Source organism: Lolium perenne, chromosome 1 (assembly GCF_019359855.2).
Source record: "Lolium perenne isolate Kyuss_39 chromosome 1, Kyuss_2.0, whole genome shotgun sequence".
Lineage (NCBI taxonomy): Eukaryota > Viridiplantae > Streptophyta > Magnoliopsida > Poales > Poaceae > Lolium > Lolium perenne.
In genome coordinates, this window is record NC_067244.2 from 45,250,064 (window position 1) to 45,271,222 (window position 21,159).

Consider the following 21,159-nt stretch of genomic DNA (forward strand, 5'->3'; position numbering starts at 1 on the left):
GATTTTAGTAAATTCACTTGGGTGTACTTGCTGAAACATAAATCTGATGTTGAACATGTGTTCTACCAATTCCAAAAATGTGTCGGAATTGTCCCTTGGCACCAAAATTCTTTCTGTACAATCAGATTGGGGAGGGGAGTATCAGAAACTTCACCATTACTTCCAAACCACGGGCATTACTCATCGAATCTCGTGTCCTCACACCCATCAGCAAAATGGAGCAATCGAACGCAAGCACCGTCATTTGGTCGAGACTGCCTTGGCCCTCCTAGCTCAATCATCCGCACCCCTTCGGTTTTGGGATGATGCAATCCTTACGGCATGCTACTTGATCAACCGCATGCCTAGTCGTGTTATACACAACTCAACCCCAGTAACCAAACTCTTTCGGAAGAATGTTGATTACCACTTTCTTCGGGTTTTCGGATGTGCCTGTTGGCCTAATTTGCGACCATACAACAATCGCAAACTTAGCTTTCGCTCACGCATGTGTGTGTTTTTGGGTTACAGCTCCGATCACCTTGGATTCCGGTGCTTAGATCGCTCTACTGGCCGCATATATGTCTCACGTGATGTTGTCTTTGACGAACACGTGTTCCCTTTTGCCAATGACACCAACCAACCCTCCCTACCCACCGAGTCAGCCATTCTTCTCCCTGAACCGGAAACAGATGAACCTGCTTGTACTGATGCGACCAGTGCTACTGATGGTATTGCTCTGCCCTCTGTTTCAGGTCCACAACATGACGATCACGCCGCGCCTCTCGACGCTCTCGCCATGCATACACCACCGGCGGGTGCTCACGTCGATCATGAGGGGGCAGCAGATGAGGGCCATGCTGGGCCGGAAGACGCAGCCCGTGACTCTCCCCCGCACACACCGCTGGTCACGGCTACGGGGTCGGCCCACCAGCCAAGCTCGCCATCCTCCTCGTCTGATGCTCGTCCTGCCTCTGCATCTCCTTCGCCACCGAGTTCAGCAGACGAGGCTTCTCCGGTCGATCCTCCATTACCTGCCCGGCGTCCTGTCAAGCCTGTCCGATTGTTCGATGGCATTGTTCGGTATGACTTCACCAAGCGTGCATTTGCTGCTGAACCTACCTCGCATATGGATGCTCTCGGTGATCCTAAATGGAAGTCTGCTATGGACGATGAATTTCGTGCACTACAGACCAACAACACTTGGCGCCTCGTTGACCCTCCCCCTGGTCGACACATCGTGGGCTGCAAGTGGGTGTTTAAGGTGAAGCAAAAGGCTGACGGCTCAGTGGATCGATACAAGGCTAGACTCGTTGCCAAAGGCTTCACTCAGCGCCACGACATCGACTACACCGACACGTTCTCCCCTGTTGTCAAATCTACCACTGTGAGGCTGATTTTGTCTATCGCTGTGTCCCGTGGCTGGCCTCTCCGACAAGTCGATGTCCAGAATGCTTTTCTCCACGGCGATATTCAGGAGGAGGTGTATATGTGTCAGCCGCCAGGGTATGTTGACAGTAATCATCCACAGCGAGTGTGTCGTTTGCAAAAATCATTGTATGGTTTGAAGCAGTCACCACGGGCTTGGTACTCCAAGTTGAGTTCAAAACTTCAGTCTATGGGCTTTGTTCCATCCAAGGCAGACACGTCTTTGTGTTTACAGACAAGAGAGTGATAATCTACATGCTGATATATGTAGATGACATAATCATCACTGGCTCGTCCAAGCAGGCAGTTGACGTTTTGATGAGCAAGCTGCGAGACTCGTTTGCATTGAAGGATCTTGGCAAGCTGTCATATTTTCTGGGTGTAGAAGTGACAGATATAGATGGAGGCATTGCACTGACTCAGGCAAAATATGCAGCAGATCTCCTTCGTCGGGTTAATATGCATAGGTGCAAGGAGATAGCAACTCCAATGTCTGCAACGGAAAAATTCAGCAAAACTACTGGGGAGCTGCTTGACGATAAGTCAGCTTTCAGCTATAGGAGCACAGTAGGGGCACTGCAATATCTTTGCTTGACTCGTCCAGACATTGCTTTTGCAGTGAACAGAGTTTGTCAGTTTTTGGCTACTCCGACAGATGTTCATTGGTCAGCAGTAAAGCGGATATTGAGATATGTTAAGGGAACAATTAACTTTGGACTGCATTTTCAGAAATCCTCCTCCACTGAGCTGAGCGTTTATACTGACGCCGACTGGGCAGGGTGTCCAGATGATCGACGTTCGACGGGTGGCTATGCAGTATTTTATGGACCCAATTTGGTGTCATGGAGCTCAAGGAAGCAACCGACGGTAAGTCGTTCGAGTACGGAGGCAGAATATAAGGCCATTGCAAATGGAACAGCTGAAGTCACTTGGTTGCAATCAGTTCTCAGAGAACTGGGAGTGTTTCAAATGCAAGCACCAACCTTGTGGTGTGATAATCTCGGAGCTACGTTCTTGACAGCAAATCCGATGTTCCATGCTCGAACGAAGCATATAGAAATCGATTTTCACTTTGTGCGAGAAAAGGTGTCAGCAGGGGCACTGAGGTTCGGTTCATTTCCTCTCGTGATCAGCTAGCAGACATTTTCACAAAGGCTTTAAGTCGAGATGTTTTTGATCGTCTGAAGTATGAGCTGTGCCTGGCTAGCACTCGTTTGGATCGAGAGGGACTGTTAAACGATGAGGTTGGTTCAGATATGGTGCGATCCTAACGAAAGCTAACCAGCCTTGTGTTACACGAAATAGATAGATAGATAACCATTGGAGGTTGTTGTATACCGTGTAGTCTTAACCATTGTAATCCTAACCTCATAAGTACTATAAATATACATTGACAGGCCGATGCATAGTCACGGCACAAACCAATCTATCTTCTCTGTATTGCTGTTTTATAAGTAGAACACCGACAGCCTATACTAATAATTCTGCACTAATTTTTTTGGTACTGCTCACACCATTTTGGTACTGCTCACACTAATGGTGTGAGCAGTACCAAAAAAATTAGTGCAGAATTATTGGTATAGGCTGTCGGTGCTTCAATTAGTGTGAGCAGTATCAAAAAAATTAGTGCAGAATTATTGGTATAGGCTGTCGGTGCTCTATTGATGTATCAGGCTGTCGGTGCTCTAATTGATGTAACTCCTACGCAAATAGGCCGCTTTCGGTGGTTAATTTTCTGTATCGAGCGGGAATCTCCGACAGCTTCACGTCTCGTCGCTTCGAAATCAGTGCACCAGACTTGGTCGGCCGGCCGGGAGGGTTCCCGCTCGAGGCCTGCCTCCACCACGTGTGGCGGCATGTGCCACGCAAGCATGCCACCCCGTGCAGCGGCGGCATGGCCCACGACAGTCGACGGCGGCTTGACGGCGGGGCTACGGGCTAACGTGCCGCCACCTAGAGGGACGGCAGGTTTCTGCCACCAGGCTGTGCGGCAGCATCCTCCACGTGTCGCCTGGGGGCTCTGCCGCCACACCGGAGGTGGTCCTTATTGCCAATTCTACTCACAGGTGGTCCTTTTTGTCAATGAATTGGGGAGGGTGATCCTTTTTGACAAAAATTCCCATATCTGCCACAAAGTTAAATAACAATGGGTGATAGTGGGTCCCCTAACAATGTGCCTTTTCAATTGGGAAGTAATGACCTATATCATCATTTCATAGATACACCTATGAAATTGTGGACTGACTCGAGTCATTTTTCAGAGAATCCCTTCACTCTCAAAGTCTGTGAGGAAAAGACCATATTATTTAACCTTGTCATAAGCCTTCTCAAAATCAGTTTTAGATCTCAGTACAATTTATTTTATTGTGGTGTAATGCATGAAATGCTAGTCAAGTATGCTCCGCCTTGTGTAAAGGCTGGTCGAACCACATGATCTGCCCCCGAATAAAGGCTAATGGTTGTAACCTCTGACGATTTAAAAGCTGGCATATATTTCTGGATCCGTTCAGCCTCCTTTGTCTTGGGAGAAAGTAAAAGTTCAGCAGGAACAAGTCAATGTACAATTATACATTATGTTTAGATGGCAGCAACAAGCTCGAGAACCAAACCAGAGCCTTATCTTGATACACCAACCACTAAAGCTGTATGTGTGCCTACCGAATTATAAGAGTGCGTACCGGATTCCAGCAACAGACGGAATCAAGCTTTACGTACTGATGTGAACAAGGTTCTCCAATCACAGAGCAAGCGATCCCGTACGTCCTGAGCAAACCGAACAAGATTCTCAGGGCCTGATTACTTTTCAAAAAAAGAGGAACCTGAGACTGATTGGTCGTGCATGCATGCTTTGGTGCTTACGCTTGTAAGCTGGTTGGTTATCTCTAAAGCTTTGTTTGAGGGACTGATTCTTCGTGCCCATGTACATGAAAGTTGTGGTTCACGGTCACTCACTGGCCAAGTGGTGTCAATCAGTAGGGTTGCTTCGTTGGTCCCTAACCTCGTACAGGATTGGCATGCATGCACATGCCCACACCCGTTAGATCTGTACCGAGACGAGGTGGAGGAAAACAAGAGGAAGAGCCGTGAAATGAGGCCGCTGAAAATGAGCAAGGTCGAGGAAGTCGGCAGCCATGATCCCACAGAGCCACACATTAGGTAAATATTAAGATGCTCATATCTAAGTTTGCAGCTCATTTGTACTGGATATACATATATTTTGTGCAGCTTGGCGGACGCGCAAAACCTGTGGAACCAATGGGAGATCCACTGCCTGATCCTTGCAAGCTTCGCCCTGCAAGTGTTCCTCTTCTCCTTCGCAGGCGTCCGGCTGCGCAGCTCCTCCCGCGTCTTGGGCGTTCTCCTGTGGCTGGGCTACATGTCGGCCGACTCTGTTGCCGTGTTCGTCCTGGGCCATCTCTCCGTCCACACTGGCGGCCCTAACCACCAGCTCCTTATTTTCTGGGCGCCCTTCGTGCTCCTCCACCTGGGCGGGCAGGACACCATCACGGCTTTCTCCATGCAAGACAACGTTCTTTGGATGCGCCACCTGCTGGGCTTCGCCTCGCAGCTGGGGGTGGCCGTCTTCGTCGTCTCCAAGTCGCCCTGGCCGGACCGCTGGCTCCTCGCCTCCACACTGCTCATGTTCGTGTCGGGGTGCATCAAGTATGGCGAGCGCATCTACTGTCTCGCCACCGCCAACCCAGGGCAGCTCATGAAAGAGTTCCTGGGCGGCTTTGAAGACCGCATACGCTCCATCAAGGAGTTGCAAACAATCGCCAGACAAGGCCTGGGGTCTTATCTCAGTAGCCGTACTTTCACCGAGGTGTCGCTGAATCCTGCCATGGACATCATGTCCACGGACATCCTACCCAACTACGACTGGTCCGTCTCTCGCGACATCTTCTCTGACCTCTACTCGAAACAGGTTGATTCTTCCGTGCCACAGTACCGCAGCAGCGCCTACATCTTCGCCGAGGACAGGCTCTGGATATGCTACCAACGCCTCTACACAAAGGCCACCTTCCGTCTCTGTCCTGCTGGCGCATTGCTCCATCTCATCGCATTTCTCTCCACCTCGGCGGCCATGGCACTTTTCTTCATGGCTGCCAAAAGTGGCCAGCTCCAGCACTATGGTGGAGCTGACATTGCTGTGTCCGGCGTCTTGCTCGTAGGAGCCGTCACCTTGGAGGCAGCCTCATTCGTCATGTCCATGTTCTCTCGTGAAGACCTCTGGAGGCACCCGTTCTGCTGGTCTGGCAACCACACCGTCATCCTCTGTGTGTTCTTCATCACTTGCGGGACTTGTGCTGATTTACTGAGGAAGAGGTGGAGGAGACCCCAGTGGTCCAGAACACTAGTGCAGTACAACATCATCACAGGTTGCGTCAAGAGAGCCTCGATGGTGCCGAGATGGATCGTCGAACGCCTGAGCGCGAGCGCCCCTGGCATCGAGCGCATCCCCGTTACCAACGACCTCAAGAACCTGGTCATCAAGAATCTGCTAGACAATACGATGATGTCGACAGACTTCACCAGCTCGCGGGGAGAGGTGGCGCTGGGGAGGAAGCGGAGGACTGCTGCCGATGAGGTACAAGCTCCAGCTGCTAAGAGTCTGTCAGAGAAGGTCCTAAGCGAGAGTGTGAAGGAGGTGGATTTCCCGACCAGCGTTCTCATTTGGCATATTGCCACGGACATACGCTTCTTCACCGATGCTGGTGGTGATGCTTCCGCTGATAAGACAATTAGCAGGCAGCTCTCAAATTACATCATGTACCTCATCTTCAAGTGCGACGTGATGCTTAGCAGCAATTCCAAGTTCCTGCTTCGTAAAGCTCGTGATGAGATCACCCTCACTCTCAAAAAGGCTGGGCCCCTGGGACGAGATGACAGCCAGCACGACGCCGATAAATTATCGTGGAACAAGAAGACGGCGGGCACAGCCATGGCCGTGCGACACCTGGTGAACTCACCGCTGTTTGTGCAGGCATGCTCCGGAATGGACATATCGGTGCCGTTCAACCCTAGCACTGCCGATATCCTCGGTGACCCCGTGTTGCCTCGTGCGTTCAAGGTGGCCGAGGCACTGGCCAGCATCCCAGAAGCCGATCGCTGGGACATCATCGTCGACGTCTGGCTGGAGATGCTCTACTACATTGCGCCTCGCTGCGGGGCCGCATTCCATCGCAACCATCTCAACACTGGTGGGGAGTTCATCACGCATGTCCTCGTAGTAATGTACAGCATAGGCCCCCTCGGCTATCACCCAAGTCTGCTCAAGTTTGGACCTCACTAGTAGGTTGCCTGGTGTACCTACGAGCTCTTCTCCACTTGGTATACTTAGCTTACATATGTGCCACTGCCACTTGTATGCTCTATATGTATTTTTCCTCTCCCGGTGTACTATACTGTATTTCTTTGTGTATTGTCGATTGGAGTTTGAATTTTATCAAGACTAACTGTCACACTAGTTACTGTATGAAATATGAAATGTCATTTTCTGTTTGTAACCTCCCCAAAAGCAGTTCTTTTTTGTTCAGTGTGATATATGTTCAGATGGTATAAATTAATAGAAATAGGTTCCACAACCACGGGAATAACTGGCGCTGGCTACAAGATCGTCTCCGTAGTGCCATGTACAAAACGTTTGTTAGTTGCATGGAGCATATAATAAGCATTAAGTTTGGTATTTGAGGTTTATATGAACAAAACGTTCAATTGCAGCCTAAATCTAGAAGAGGGGACTCGAAAGCTAATGCCAAAGGTGGAAAACATGGCAGAATTTAACTCATGAAAGAGGATATATGCAGCTTGCTCAGCAGACCACCCTCCACATTGCCTGTTCCTTCCCTAGCTTTCATACTCGATGTTTAAAGTACCCTTGACTTAAATTTGTGTCAGAAAACACAAGAGAAACCAAACTTTTACCTAGGAATGTCAATCAACATTCAATCAACTACAAGCCCAACAAATAGACCAAAGTTTCAGTTAGGATCGAAAAACCAATTCGACTGAAACAGGTTTCCACATATTTGGGGGGCTAATTTCACCTCGGGGAGGGGCTGTGGCTTTTGATCCCACGCAGTTGCTGGTCAAGGGTGCGAATCCCAATGTCGGAGAAGGACTGGCGCAACACCCTGAGGTACACAGTGGCAGCATGGCAGGCGGCACGGTGGGTGTGGAACAGTGGAAGTGACTATCAATGCTAGGGGTTCGTTTGTGAAGCCAGGCAAAGAGTTAGTCGGAGGGTACGATAGTAAAAGAAGGATATGCATTTTCATTTGCAAGAATCTTGTAGCAGACAGCGTGAATCAGGCGGATGCAGTCACCTAATCCCCATGGAAAAGTTTACACAAATTAAGTAGCAGACAGGGATGTAATGATATATAGTGAATCAGGTGTCAGGCTGCCAGCAATTGCCTAGTGACATGATGCCAAAGGTAGAAAATATGGTTGTGCCATACAAAATGTACTACGGAGTACTAAAGTTGAGCAGTACGCATTTAACTCGTATATAACACGGATGTATGGGGAACATCTATTTGGCAGTCATATGATGCTTTCTTAAGCAGTGACCACCGCCCCTCCTCCGTTTTTAGCTGATATTTGAAATACATTCAAACTAGGGGGTTCACCTTCAAGTAGGGAACTCAAATTTGGAAGTTACATGCTGGTGTAAATACCCGATGAACACCATCTGGAAGCTGTGTGTGCATGATTTACAGCCCTTAATTGACAGCATGCATGACAAGCTTTCTGGATGGCGCGCTGGGCTCCTATCCAAAGGTGATCGCCTGGTGCTCATCAAATCTGTCCTCGTCGCAACACCCATTCACATCCTGCTTGCTACTGGTGTCCCCAAACCCATCAAAGAAGCCATTATCAAATGTCAGAGGTCGTTCTTCTGGGCTTCAGGTCGAGATAACGGCGGTGGCAGTTGTGCGGTTGCTTGGAACGAGGTTTGCCGCCCCACCGAGTTTGGTGGTCTCGGCGTGCTGGACATCAAACGCATGGGCTGGGCACTTAGAGCCAGATGGTCGTGGCTCAAGCGAACTGACGCTTCGAAGCCCTGGAGGAACTTTCCTATCAAAACAAACAAACACGTCGACGCCCTCGTCCACGCTGCTACCGCAGTTCATCTAGGAAATGGTACCAATGTCCTCTTTTGGTCTGATCGTTGGATTGAGGGACAAAGCATTAGTGACCTTGCTCCCGACGTCGTTGCTGGAGTCAACCGGCGGGCTGTCCGCAGTAGAAAGGTAGCCTCTGCCCTTCCCCAAAATGCTTGGGTCAACGACATATCCGGTGCGCTCTCTGCCGATGCTCTTGATCAGTTCCTAGACCTGGCTGAACTGCTATCTACTCAACATGTCTCTGAAACTGAGGATTCCTTCTCCTGGAACTTCTCCACTTCAGGGGAGTACACAGCCAAATCTACATACTCAGCCCTTTTTGAGGGCATGACAAAGCATCCGCATCATGAGTCCATCTGGAAATGTTGGGCGCCTCTCAGATGCAAAGTGTTTGCCTGGCTTGCCTCTCTTGACCGCTGCTGGACTTCCGAGCGACGTATGCGCCATGGCCTGTCCACTAACGACACATGTGCCCTTTGTGACCAAGAGTCTGAATCCATTGCTCATCTAATGATCCAGTGCTCTTTCTCACAGCAAATTTGGTTTGACGTCTGCTCCCAGCTGAACATTACAACCTGCATCCCATGTTGCGACGATGACTTCAACTCCTGGTTTGAAACAGCGGTGGCCAATGCTTCCCCCGACACCCAAAGCGGAGCCAAATCAATCCTGATCCTCACCATGTGGAGGCTTTGGAAGACGCGCAATGATGTCGTCTTCAACAATGTCGCCCCTAGGCGGCATGATCTAGTTCTTTCCATTTTGGCAGAAGCTAAGCTCTGGCTTCTTGCAGGTGCTAGGGCACTGCGCCGGTTGCCTCTCCATACCAGGCCTCCCGATGATAGCTTGCCACAGCACCTGCAGGCCTAACAAAGCTAGCTGCCTGTAGCCCCTGTATAGTTCTTTCTTTTACTTTCTTTCAGTTTTTTCATAGCTTTGCTACAACCCTGTATGCTCCCGCCTTCTCAGCGGTTTTCTCTAATATATAACAATGTTTAAAATAGCCGGCTACAGGATATAGCCGCGGCCTCCCCAAACAGCTATAGCCCGGCTATAGCCTGGCTATAGCCGGCTATTTAAGGACTTTAACACCTTTTAGCGGGCTAATGCAGTTAGCCGCACCATGCGGGAGAAGGCTATAGCGGGCTATAGTCGGCTATTTTAAACTATGATATATAATGATGCACGCCTAGGCGTGTGTTCGAGAAAAAAAAATACTCGATGAACACATGCCAAGTTGTCCTATCTACGCCACTACATTTGGTCCATGCTAGTGTAAATTCACCCAGATTTGCATCGTCCTAGAAAGTGTAATCAGATGAAAAGTAGCACCCTCGCAAAATACGCCTCAAATCAAAGCAATCTACGAGCAAGCAAGACACGAGAGCACTGATCAAATTAGAAGATGGGGAAATGGGTGAGCCTTACATACCCTGATGTTCTGGGAACAAGCACTTGGTTGAAGAAGGCAGCAGCGGAGCTGGCTGTATCCTGCATTGCAGTTTGCAGTTTCTCTATTCTTGAGAAGTTGGCTGTATCCTTCATTGCTTTCTGTATCAATAGATAATTCTATGCACCTTCGGGGACCCTACCTTCTCTAGCCGCGCTGGTGCTGAAGCTAGGGTTTAACACAAACTGGTAGAAGTCTCAACCTGGCCTCTTCAGCTTCAAACTGTAAACCACAGGTAAAATTAGTGTAATTTGTTCTTCATGACTTAAATTTGTCACAAAGATCCATGAAATTCATAGCCCAACATGTCATCAAGTACCTAATGATAGAATAACAAGTCGCATAGCCCACAACTGGTCCAATAGGTTCTCAGTTCAGATTAATGGAAAGAACCTTCTCTCACATTGGCCTATAAGACTGTTGACAAAACTACATCAGAATTTGTACTGTTTAAGATAAGCAGAGATGAGAGCTAGCAGCACACTGTGAATCACATTTATCAAAGTACAGTGTATACCATGTACAACGCAGGCATTTAAAACCTTGTAGGTTTGATATACCCAAGAGAAGGAGCCAGGTAATCACCAGAAAACCGTTCATAATTTTGCTATCTTACAAAATGTTTCCGATTCGCATTTGCTCGTTGTTGCACAAGATAGTTGCATTTCTTTCCCTTCTGCGGCGGGCAATCCTGCCCCTTTTCTCTCTCTCTCTTGCGTGCGAAGGAGTTGGCACAAGCAGAGTTGGCTATGGCGCGTGACAAAATAGCTGCGGAGCAAGCCTCTGCCAAGTTGCAGACGCAGACCGAGGCAGAGAAGTCTTCGGAAGCTCCCGAGGGACGGGCTTCCCCCACACCAGCGGGATCTGGTGAGGGGAATGGGGCTGGCAAGCGGCCGATCAAGAAAAGGAAGACTCTGAAAACAAGGGTGCCAGTTGGCACGTCAATGGTAACCCGCCAAGAACGGGCGCGAGGAAGGGTTTCCCAATGAGAGCCCTCTTTTGGAATATTCGTGGGTTTGGCCGCAAGGGGCGGCGAACCATGCTCAAGGACTACTTAAGGATTCACAGGATAGATGTGGTGTGCCTTCAAGAAACTATCAAGAACGACTTCACGGACCAAGAGCTCAGGAGTTTGGAGGTGGGTGAGAATTTTTTCTGGTGTTGGCTTCCAGCCAATGGTCATTCGGGCGGTATTCTGCTTGGCTTTAGGGACAGTGTGTTTGATGTTGGAGCTGTGGACATGGGCAATTACTTCCTCAGCGCTACTATCCTTTGCAAGGCTGACAGAACTAAGCTGATGATCATGGGGATCTACGGCCCAGCCGATCATGCACACTCCAATGACTTCCTCTCTGAAATCTCCCAGAAGATAGCTCAGGTGGAGGTGCCGATCCTCATGGGAGGGGACTTTAACCTACTAAGGGATGCAGAGGACAAGAATAATAACAGGATCACCTGGGCCAGATTGGACGCTTTTAATGACGCCATCGCTCGTTGGGGCCTTCGGGAAGTACCGAGATCAGGGGCGAGGTACACTTGGACTAATAAACAGTTGAACCCGGTTCGCTGTGTGCTTGATAGAGTCTTTATTGCTCCAGCTTTGGACCTTCAATTCCCTCTGTGTTCCTTGGTGGCGGAAACAAGTTTGGGTTCTGACCACACACTGCTTATTTTCGACAGCGGACAGGAGGTGATTTGCAAGAGCAACAGGTTCTTCTTTGAAACGGGCTGGTTGGAAAGAGAGAATTTTCGGGGGACCTTGTCCTCTTTCTGGGAGAGCCTTTCTTGCTCGGTCGGAGGAAGGGATATCCTCGACTGGTGGAAGTTTATGAGCTCGGGACTCCGGCAAAAGCTTAAAGGGCGGAGTTCCAATAACGGCAGAGAGGCGAAGCAGCACAAACAAGCGTTGTTGACCCAGATCAAGGGGTTGGACGAGAAAGCTGACTCCTTTGGCCTTGAAGACGAGGAATGGGCCTACCATTACCATCTTGAAGAGCAACTCCTAGAGATCTTCAGAGAAGAGGAGGAATATTGGCGGCAAAGGGGAAGAGTCAGATGGTTACTTCAAGGAGATGCGAACACTGCCTACTTTCATGCGGTCGCCAATGGGAGGCGCAGAAAATGCAGTATTACTCGCCTCATCTCGCCCGAGGGGCCTATCACGGACAAACATCTTATCCAGGAACATATTTATGACTTCTATCGGGGTCTGATGGGATCCACTGAACCCAGAGGTTGCTCCCTGGCCGCCAGAACTTGGGGTACGGAGGCCAGAGTGTCCAGAGCCGAGAATGAAGAACTCTTGAGGACATATTCGGAGGCTGAGTTGGAGCAGATCGTGTGTGAGATGAAATCGGATACTGCTCCGGGCCCGGACGGCTTTCCAACTCTTTTCTTCAAGAAATTTTGGCAGTTGGTCAAACACGGGGTGCTGCATATTGTGCACGACTTCTTACTGGGAAGAATCGATATCGCTAGGCTCAACTTTGGGGTGCTTTCCCTGATTCCGAAGGTTCCGGGTGCTGACCACATCTCTCAATTCCGCCCCATTGCCCTTATCAATGTGATTTTTAAAATTGTTTCCAAAGCAGTGGCCTTTAAACTCGATCCTATTGCCAATAGAGTCATTAGCCCTAATCAAACAGCCTTTATCAAAGGGAGATTCATCCTGGATGGAGTCCTCGCCCTGCATGAAACTGTGCATGAGATGCGGAAACAGAAATCAGCTGGCATCCTGCTGAAGATTGATTTCGAGAAGGCTTACGATAGAGTGAACTGGGAGTTCCTCTCCGAGGTGCTTAGATGTAAAGGGTTTGACTCAGGGGTGGTGCATCGCATCAATCAACTTGTCAGAGGCGGACAGACCGCGATCTCTATTAATGGTGAGGTTGGCCCTTTCTTTCGAAACCGTCGAGGAGTGTGGTAGGGAGACCCGCTCTCCCCCCTGCTCTTCAACTTTATGGTGGAGGCCCTCTCGGCCATTCTGACCAGAGCCTGTGAAGCGGGTCACATCCAGGGCGTGATCCCGCATCTGATCCCTGGAGGGCTCACCCACCTGCAGTACGCCGACGATACTATCATCTTGATCAACGACGACACCCAGATAGCTAACCTCAAGTTCCTGCTGATGTGTTTCGAAGATATGTCGGGTCTTAAGATCAATTACCACAAGTCTGAAGTGATCGTGATGGGCAGAGACACTTCGAGACAGCAAGTTGTGGCGGACTCCCTGAATTGCAAGCTAGGGACGTTCCCATTCATATACCTTGGGCTCCCAATCTCAGATAGGAAGCTTACCATGGAGCAATGGCTGTTCCTCGTCAGAAAGCTTGCTGCCAAGGTGGAGCCTTGGTGGGGCAAATTCATGTCCTCTGGGGGAAGATTGATCTTGTCGAATTCGTGCCTCGCCAACCTCCCTACTTTTGCCATGGGGCTGTTCCTTCTTCAGGACGGCATTCACTCCAAATTTGACTCGCACCGTGCTAGATTCTATTGGGAGGGTGTCGGCCCTAAACGTAGATACCACTTGGTGAATTGGCCCGCGGTCTGCCGTCCCAAAGCCTTTGGGGGGCTGGGCATTACAAACTCCAGGCTTATGAATGTGGCCCTGATGTTAAAATGGGTTTGGAAGCTGTACCAACCATCAGTCGCTATTTGGGCTAAGATCATAAAAGCCAAGTACCCGACCGCGGAGGATATCTTTGCAGGTACCACCACTTCGCGATCTCAGTTTTGGCGCAGCTTCCATAAAATCAAGCATTTCTTCAAGCTGGGTGCTACTCATGTCGTCAAGAGCGGAAATCGCACTAGCTTTTGGTCGGATCGTTGGGCGGGACAATTGCCCCTCACAGAGCGGTTCCCGAGGCTTTTCAGTATCTGTCTTGATCAAGCCTCCTCGGTTGCTCAGGTCTGCGGGGGTCTGCGCCCAATCCGTTTCGGCGCCACCTTGATCAGGAGAACGTTAACAGTTGGCAGGAACTCAGAGAGTTGATTGATAACACCACCCTTTCTAGCGGTCCTGACGAGGTTGTCTGGAACCTAGAGCAGTCCGGGACATACTCTGTCAGCTCTATGTATGCGAAGCTGTCGCAAGGGGCGACAGTGGCGCATTTTAAGGACGTGTGGGCTGCCAAGATCCCGCTCAAAATTCGCATTTTCTCTTGGCAACTCATTCTGGACAGACTGCCCTCCAGTGCGAATCTGGCTCACATCCATGGCCCTGGTACTGGCCGTTGTGCTCTTTGCGGGAGAGAAGAGGGCGCTGATCATATTTTCTTTGCTTGTTCTCCGGCTCTCCTAGCCTGGAGCGTTCTGAGAGAGTTGCTTGAATGCAACTGGAGTCCAGCCTCCTTCGCTCAATTTTTTGCTATCGTCTCTAACTTCTCGGGTAGTTTTAGGCGGTTGGCATGGGTCTTGTTTGTGGCCCAATCTTGGACGCTGTGGACTTGTAGAAATAAGCTTACCATTGAATCTAAAGTTTTATCTCACCCTGCTGATATTGTGTTTAAAACTATGCTTTTTCTACAGCATTGGATGCCGCTGGCGAGAACTAAAGATCTCCCTCACCTCCGGCGGGCCGCAAGCGGATTGAAGAGGATCCACGCCACGTTGCTTGCGCCGGTGCCTTAGCTTTTGGTGTTTCGGTCTGTTAGGGGAGGCCGACCCCACCGTTTCCGTACTTTGGCTAAGCTGTATGACGCAGCATTGTACTCGTATTGTTGTGAACTCGTTGGGCTTTATTAATTTAAAGTCGGGCACCTCTGTGCCTTTTATCTAAAAAATATATACCCAAGTTCTAAATGCTTCTTGTTCTCAATCTGACAACAAAATGAAGCTACTTCCGTGAGCGTGTAACGGTTTGAGATTTTCCTGTAGATGCCTCCCATCTTAAGTCTGTATCGAAAAACATGGTCCATTTGCGAGACGTCTGATTTAAATCCCTACACAATATACATGAAATTCATACCCCAACATCACAACATGCCATCGATTACATAAGTGTAGAACTAAAAGTTGCATTGCCCACAATTGGCCAGAGAGGTCTCTCAGTGGAAACGCCCTTCGCTCACATTGGCCTAATTTACTCCGTACAATTCTCCAAACTACATCAGAATTTGTACTGGCACAATATGAGCAGCACATCCCAAATGCGGCCCCAAAGCAAAGAAAATAGCCGACCGTGCGAGTATAGAGAGGATGTCTGGCCCAGAGAGGGGTTTGCGAGTGGAGACTGGAGAGGGAATACATACCCTGCAGCCCTGGGCATGGGGACTTGGGGATAAGCGGGCGGCGGCGAAGCCAAAGCGTTAGGCGGGGGAGGTGGAGGATTTGTCCATGTCCCGCCGCCGCCGCCTGATGGAGGTGTCTCGCGGATCCCATATGCTCCCGACGCCGCCGGGTAGCCGGGGTTGGCGGCGAGCGGCGAGGAGGAACAGAAGCCGCGGCTATTTTCTTCTCTTTTTTCTGTCGTGGGGGAAACGATCTTCACTAATTGAGCAACTCTGTTTTTTTTTTTTTGGAAGGGCACTTCCTCTCTTCATAGTTACATCGTGTTTTAGATTTAGTCAAAATATAAAAAAATTAAAGTTTGACTAGAAGTAAGAATAGAAAAATTATCAACATTCATAGTATCACATTATGTAATTTAAAAATATACATTATGACTAGTCAAACTTTATAAAGTTTAACTTTTACTAAATTTAGAACGTGAGGTAATTGTCAACACTCGTAATATCACATGTATATAATTTAAAAATATACTTTATTACTATCAAACCTTATAAAGTTTACCTTTAACTAAATATAGAAGGTGAGGTAATTGTAAATGGAGAGAGTAACACTTCGATTTCCTCGATGCAATGGACTTAGCTCAACCTATCTCTGCTCCCTTCAGTCGATCATTGTCACTAGCTCAGCACAGTCCATCTCGAGTCTCGACCAATTGGCTGGTTTGAGCAGCGCAGGGCTAAGGTCATGCCTGGCTTCAATTTCCTTTTTTTCTTTTCTTTTTTTGTGAATGACAACTTGTAGTACCTATAAAATTTGGGATTAGCAAGGTCCTCAGGACATGAGCTAAGCCATACTCCTTCACTACGAGTCTACAAGAATGATATATAGCATAGTTCGTCATGTAATGGTTACTCTTATTCTAGCATCTCTTAATATGAGTAATATAAATTTGACGAACCTTCGGCGCGGTTTTTATTTCTTCTATCATAGAAGTGTAGCCATCATGTGACTCTCTTTAGGAGAAGCTTGATACCTTGCACACACACACCAACACTCAACACTATGTCCGGTCTAGATGCACAAAGGTAAAGTAAGGATCCAATCATGGAGCGATATACCTTTTGATCCACCTCTTTACCATTGGGATCAAGTGCAAGATGACATTTAGTAACCATAGGAGTGGCTACACCCTTCAACTCGGTCATCTTGAACCTCTTGAGCATGTCTTGGAGATATTTTGCTTGATTGATGAAGGTCCCTTCTCTCAATTGTTTGATCTCAAAACCAAGGAAGAACTTCATCTCTCCCATCATAGACATCTCAAACCTATCGGTCATAAGCTTTGAAAATTCATCATTGAAAGCTTTGTTAGTAGAGCCAAAGATAATGTCATCAACATATAATTGGCAAACGAAAAGCTCCCCATTGACCCTCTTAGTAAAAAGAGTGGGATCGATTAGCCCAACATCAAACCCACGGTCTACCAACAATTCTTTAAGGTGCTCGTACCAAGCTCTAGGAGCTTGTTTGAGACCATAAAGTGCTTTATCAAGCTTGTAGACATGGTTAGGAAAGTTGAGATCCTCGAACCCAGGGGTTGCTTAACATAAACCTCTTCATGCAAAGGACCATTAAGAAATGCACTTTTCACATCCATTTGTTGTAACTTAAAGTTATGATGCGATGCATAAGCAAGAAGGATACAGATGGACTCAAGGCGAGCCACGGGAGCATAAGTTTCTCCAAAGTCAATTCCTTCAACTTGAGAGAAACCTTGAGCCACCAATCTTGCCTTGTTCCTCACAACATCTCTAGACTCATCTTGCTTGTTCTTGAATATCCATTTAGTGCCTATAACATTGCGGCACTCCTTTGGCTTCTCTACTAAGGTCCACACTTTGTTGCGCTTTAAGTTGTTGAGTTCCTTGATGTCTACGCCCCCCTCCTTTTCCTGTAGACAGTGTTGGGCCTCCAAGAGCAGAGGTTTGTAGGACAGCAGCAAGTTTTCCCTTAAGTGGATCACCCAAGGTTTATCGAACTCAGGGAGGAAGAGGTCAAAGATATCCCTCTCATGCAACCCTGCAACCACAAAGCAAGAAGTCTCTTGTGTCCCCAACACACCAAATAGGTGCACTAGTTCGGCGAAGAGATAGTGAAATACAGGTGGTATGAATATATATGAGCAGTGGCAACGGCACCAGAAAAGTGCTTTGCCCAGGACAGTAAACAAGCAGTAGTAACGCAGCAGTAGTAACACAGTAAAACAGTAAACAAGCAGCGATAGCAGTATTTAGGAACAAGGCCTAGGGATTAGACTTTCACTAGTGGACACTCTCAACTTTGATCACATAACAGAATAGATAAATGCATACTCTACACTCTCTTGTTGGATGATGAACACATTGCGTAGGATTACACGAACCCTCAATGCCGGAGTTAACAAGCTCCACAATTCAATGTTCATATTTAAATAACCTTAGAGTGCACGAAAGATCAATACGACTAAACCAAGTACTAACGTAGCATGCACACTGTCACCTTCATGCTAAGAAAGGAGGAATAGATCCCATCAATACCATCATAGCAATAGTTAACTTCATAATCTACAAGAGATCATAATCATAGCCTATGCCAAGTACTAACACGGATGCACACACTGTCACCATTACACCGTGCAGGAGGAATAAAACTACTTTAATAACATCACTAGAGTAGCACATAGATAAATTGTGATACAAAACATATTGCAATCATAAAGAGATATAAATAAGCACTTCACTATGCCATTCATAACAGTGAATAAGTATTCTGTGAAATATAGCCTAAGAGACCCACACGGTGCACACACTGTCACCTTTACACACGTGGGACAAGGAGTCTCCGGAGATCACATAAGTAAAATTCACTTGACTAGCATAACGACATCTAGATTACAAGCATCATCATATGAATCTCAATCATGTAAGGCAGCTCATGAGATTATTGTATTGAAGTACATAGGAGAGAGATGAACCACATAGCTACCGGTACAGCCCCGAGCCTCGATGGAGAACTACTCCCTCCTCGTGGGAGACAGCAGCGTTGATGGAGATGGCGGTGGTGTCGATGGAGGAGCCTTCCGGGGGCACTTCCCCGTCCCGGCGGCGTGCCAGAACAGAGACTCCTGTCCCCCAGATCTTGGCTTCGTGATGGCGGCGGCTCTGGAAGGTTTCTCGTACCGTGGCTTTTTCGTATCGAGGTTTTAGGTTGAGGAGGCTTAAATAGGCGAAGAGGCGGCGTCAGGAGGTCAACAGGGCGCCCACACTATAGGGTGGCACGGGCCCCCCCCCCCTGGCCGTGCCGGCCTAGGGTTTGGTGGGCATGTGCCCCCTCTCTGGCGGTTCTCGTGTGTTCTGGATGCTTCCGGGCAAAATAGGAACCTGGGCGTTGATTTCGTCCAATTCCGAGAATATTTCTTTACTAGGATTTCTGAAACCAAAAACAGCAGAAAACAGCAACTGGCACTTCGGCATCTTGTTAATAGGTTAGTTCCAGAAAATGCACGAATATGACATAAAGTGTGCATAAAACATGTAGATATCATCAATAATGTGGCATGGAACATAAGAAATTATCGATACGTCGGAGACGTATCAGCATCCCCAAGCTTAGTTTCTGCTCGTCCCGAGCAGGTAAACGATAACAAAGATAATTTCTGGAGTGACATGCCATCATAACCTTGATCAAACTATTTGTAAAGCATATGTAATGAATGCAGCGATCAAAACAATGTATATGACATGAGTAAACAAGTGAATCATATAGCAAAGACTTTTCATGAATAGTACTTCAAGACAAGCATCAATAAGTCTTGCATAAGAGTTAACTCATAAAGCAATAATTCAAAGTAAAGGCATTGAAGCAACACAAAGGAAGATGAAGTTTCAGCGGTTGCTTTCAACTTGTAACATGTATATCTCATGGATATTATCAACATAGAGTAATATAACAAGTGCAATATGCAAGTATGTAGGAATCAATGCACAGTTCACACAAGTGTTTGCTTCTTGAGGTGGAGAGAAATAGGTGAACTGACTCAACAATAAAAGTAAAAGAAAGGTCCTTCAAAGAGGAAAGCATCGATTGCTATATTTGTGCTAGAGCTTTGATTTTGAAAACAAGAAACAATTTTGTCAACGGTAGTAATAAAGCATATGTATCATGTAAATTATATCTTACAAGTTGCAAGCCTCATGCATAGTATACTAATAGTGCCCGCACCTTGTCCTAATTAGCTTGGACTACCGGATCATCGCAATACACATGTTTTAACCAAGTGTCACAATGGGGTACCTCCATGCCGCCTGTACAAAGGTCTAAGGAGAAAGCTCGCATTGGATTTATCGCTATTGATTATTCTCAACTTAGACATCCATACCGGGACAACATAGACAACAGATAATGGACTCCTCTTTTATGCATAAGCATGTGGCAACAATTATTTTTCTCATATGGGATTGAGGATATATGTCCAAAACTGAAACTTCCACCATGGATCATGGCTTTAGTTAGCGGCCCAATGTTCTTCTCTAACAATATGCATGCTCCAACCATAAGGTGGTAGATCGCTCTTACTTCAGACAAGACGAACATGCATAGCAACTCACATGATATTCAACAAAGAGTAGTTGATGGCATCCCAAGGAACATGGTTATCGCACAACGAGCAACTTAATAAGAGATAAAGTGCATAAGTACATATTCAATACCACAATAGTTTTTAAGCTATTTGTCCCATGAGCTATATATTGTAAAGGTAGAAGAATGGAAATTCAAAGGTAGCACTCAAGCAATTTACTTTGGAATGGTAGGGAAATACCATGTAGTAGGTAGGTATGGTGGACACAAATGGCATAGTGGTTGGCTCAAGTATTTTGGATGCATGAGAAGTATTCCCTCTCGATACAAGGTTTAGGCTAGCAAGGTTATTTGAAACAAACACAAGGATGAACCGGTGCAGCAAAACTCACATAAAAGACATATTGTAAACATTATAAGACTCTACACCGTCTTCCTTGTTGTTCAAACTCAATACTAGAAATTATCTAGACTTTAGAGAGACCAATTATGCAAACCAAATTTTAGCAAGCTCTATGTATTTCTTCATTAATAGGTGCAAAGTATATGATGCAAGAGCTTAAACATGAGCACAACAATTGCCAAGTGTCACATTATCCAAGACATTTTACCAATTACTACATGTAGCATTTCCCGTTTCCAACCATATAACAATGAACGAAGCAGTTTCAACCTTCGCCATGAACATTAAAAGCTAAGAACACATGTGTTCATATGAACCAGCGGAGCGTGTCTCTCTCCCACAAGCATTTATTCAAACAAAAACAAAAACAAGAAACATACAGACGCTCCAAGTAAAGTACATAAGATGTGACCGAATAAAAATATAGTTTCAAGAGAAGGAACCTGATAATTTGTCGATGAAGAAGGGGATGCCTTGGGCATCCCCAAGCTTAGACGCTTGAGTCTTCTTAGAATATGCAGGGGTGAACCACCGGGGCATCCCCAAGCTTAGAGCTTTCACTCTTCTTGATCATAGTATATCATCCTCCTCTCTTGACCCTTGAAAACTTCCTTCACACCAAACTTCTCATAAACTTCATTAGAGGGGTTAGTACATAATCAAAAACTCACATGTTCAGAGGTGACACAATCATTCTTAACACTTCTGGATATTGCTCAAAGCTACTGGAAGGTAATGGAACAAAGAAATCCACCCAACACAGCGAAAGAAGCAATGCGAAATAAAAGGCAGAATCTGTCAAAACAGAACAGTCCGTAAAGACGAATTTTTAATAAATACTTCCGTTGCTCAGATCAGAAAACTCAAATCTAACGAAAGTTGCGTACATATCTGAGGAACACGCACGTAAATTGGCATATTTT

At 47.1% G+C, this 21,159-nt stretch overlaps 1 protein-coding gene across 2 annotated transcripts; it reads left to right on the plus strand.

Moving 5' to 3' along the window:
- Positions 1 to 4,452: 4,452 nt before the first annotated feature.
- Positions 4,453 to 6,857, plus strand: LOC127348459 (uncharacterized). Of its 2 annotated transcripts, XM_051374491.2 has the most exons (3): positions 4,453 to 4,563; positions 4,633 to 5,230; positions 5,333 to 6,857. In XM_051374491.2, exons 1-3 carry the CDS (start codon positions 4,496 to 4,498, stop codon positions 6,698 to 6,700), a joined length of 2,034 nt encoding a protein of 677 aa, XP_051230451.1. In that variant the 5' UTR covers positions 4,453 to 4,495; the 3' UTR covers positions 6,701 to 6,857. The 2 variants fall into 2 exon arrangements, with proteins under 2 accessions (XP_051230451.1, XP_051230445.1); XM_051374485.2 differs by having other exon boundaries at positions 4,633 to 6,857.
- Positions 6,858 to 21,159: the final 14,302 nt, after the last annotated feature.

Coding starts and splice junctions, on each gene's coding strand:
- LOC127348459 (XM_051374485.2), top strand. CDS start 4,496: ATGAGGCCGCTGAAAATGAGCAAGGTCGAGGAAGTCGGCAGCCATGAT. Junction 4,564..4,632: donor CCCACAGAGCCACACATTAG/GTAAATATTAAG, acceptor TATTTTGTGCAG/CTTGGCGGACGCGCAAAACC.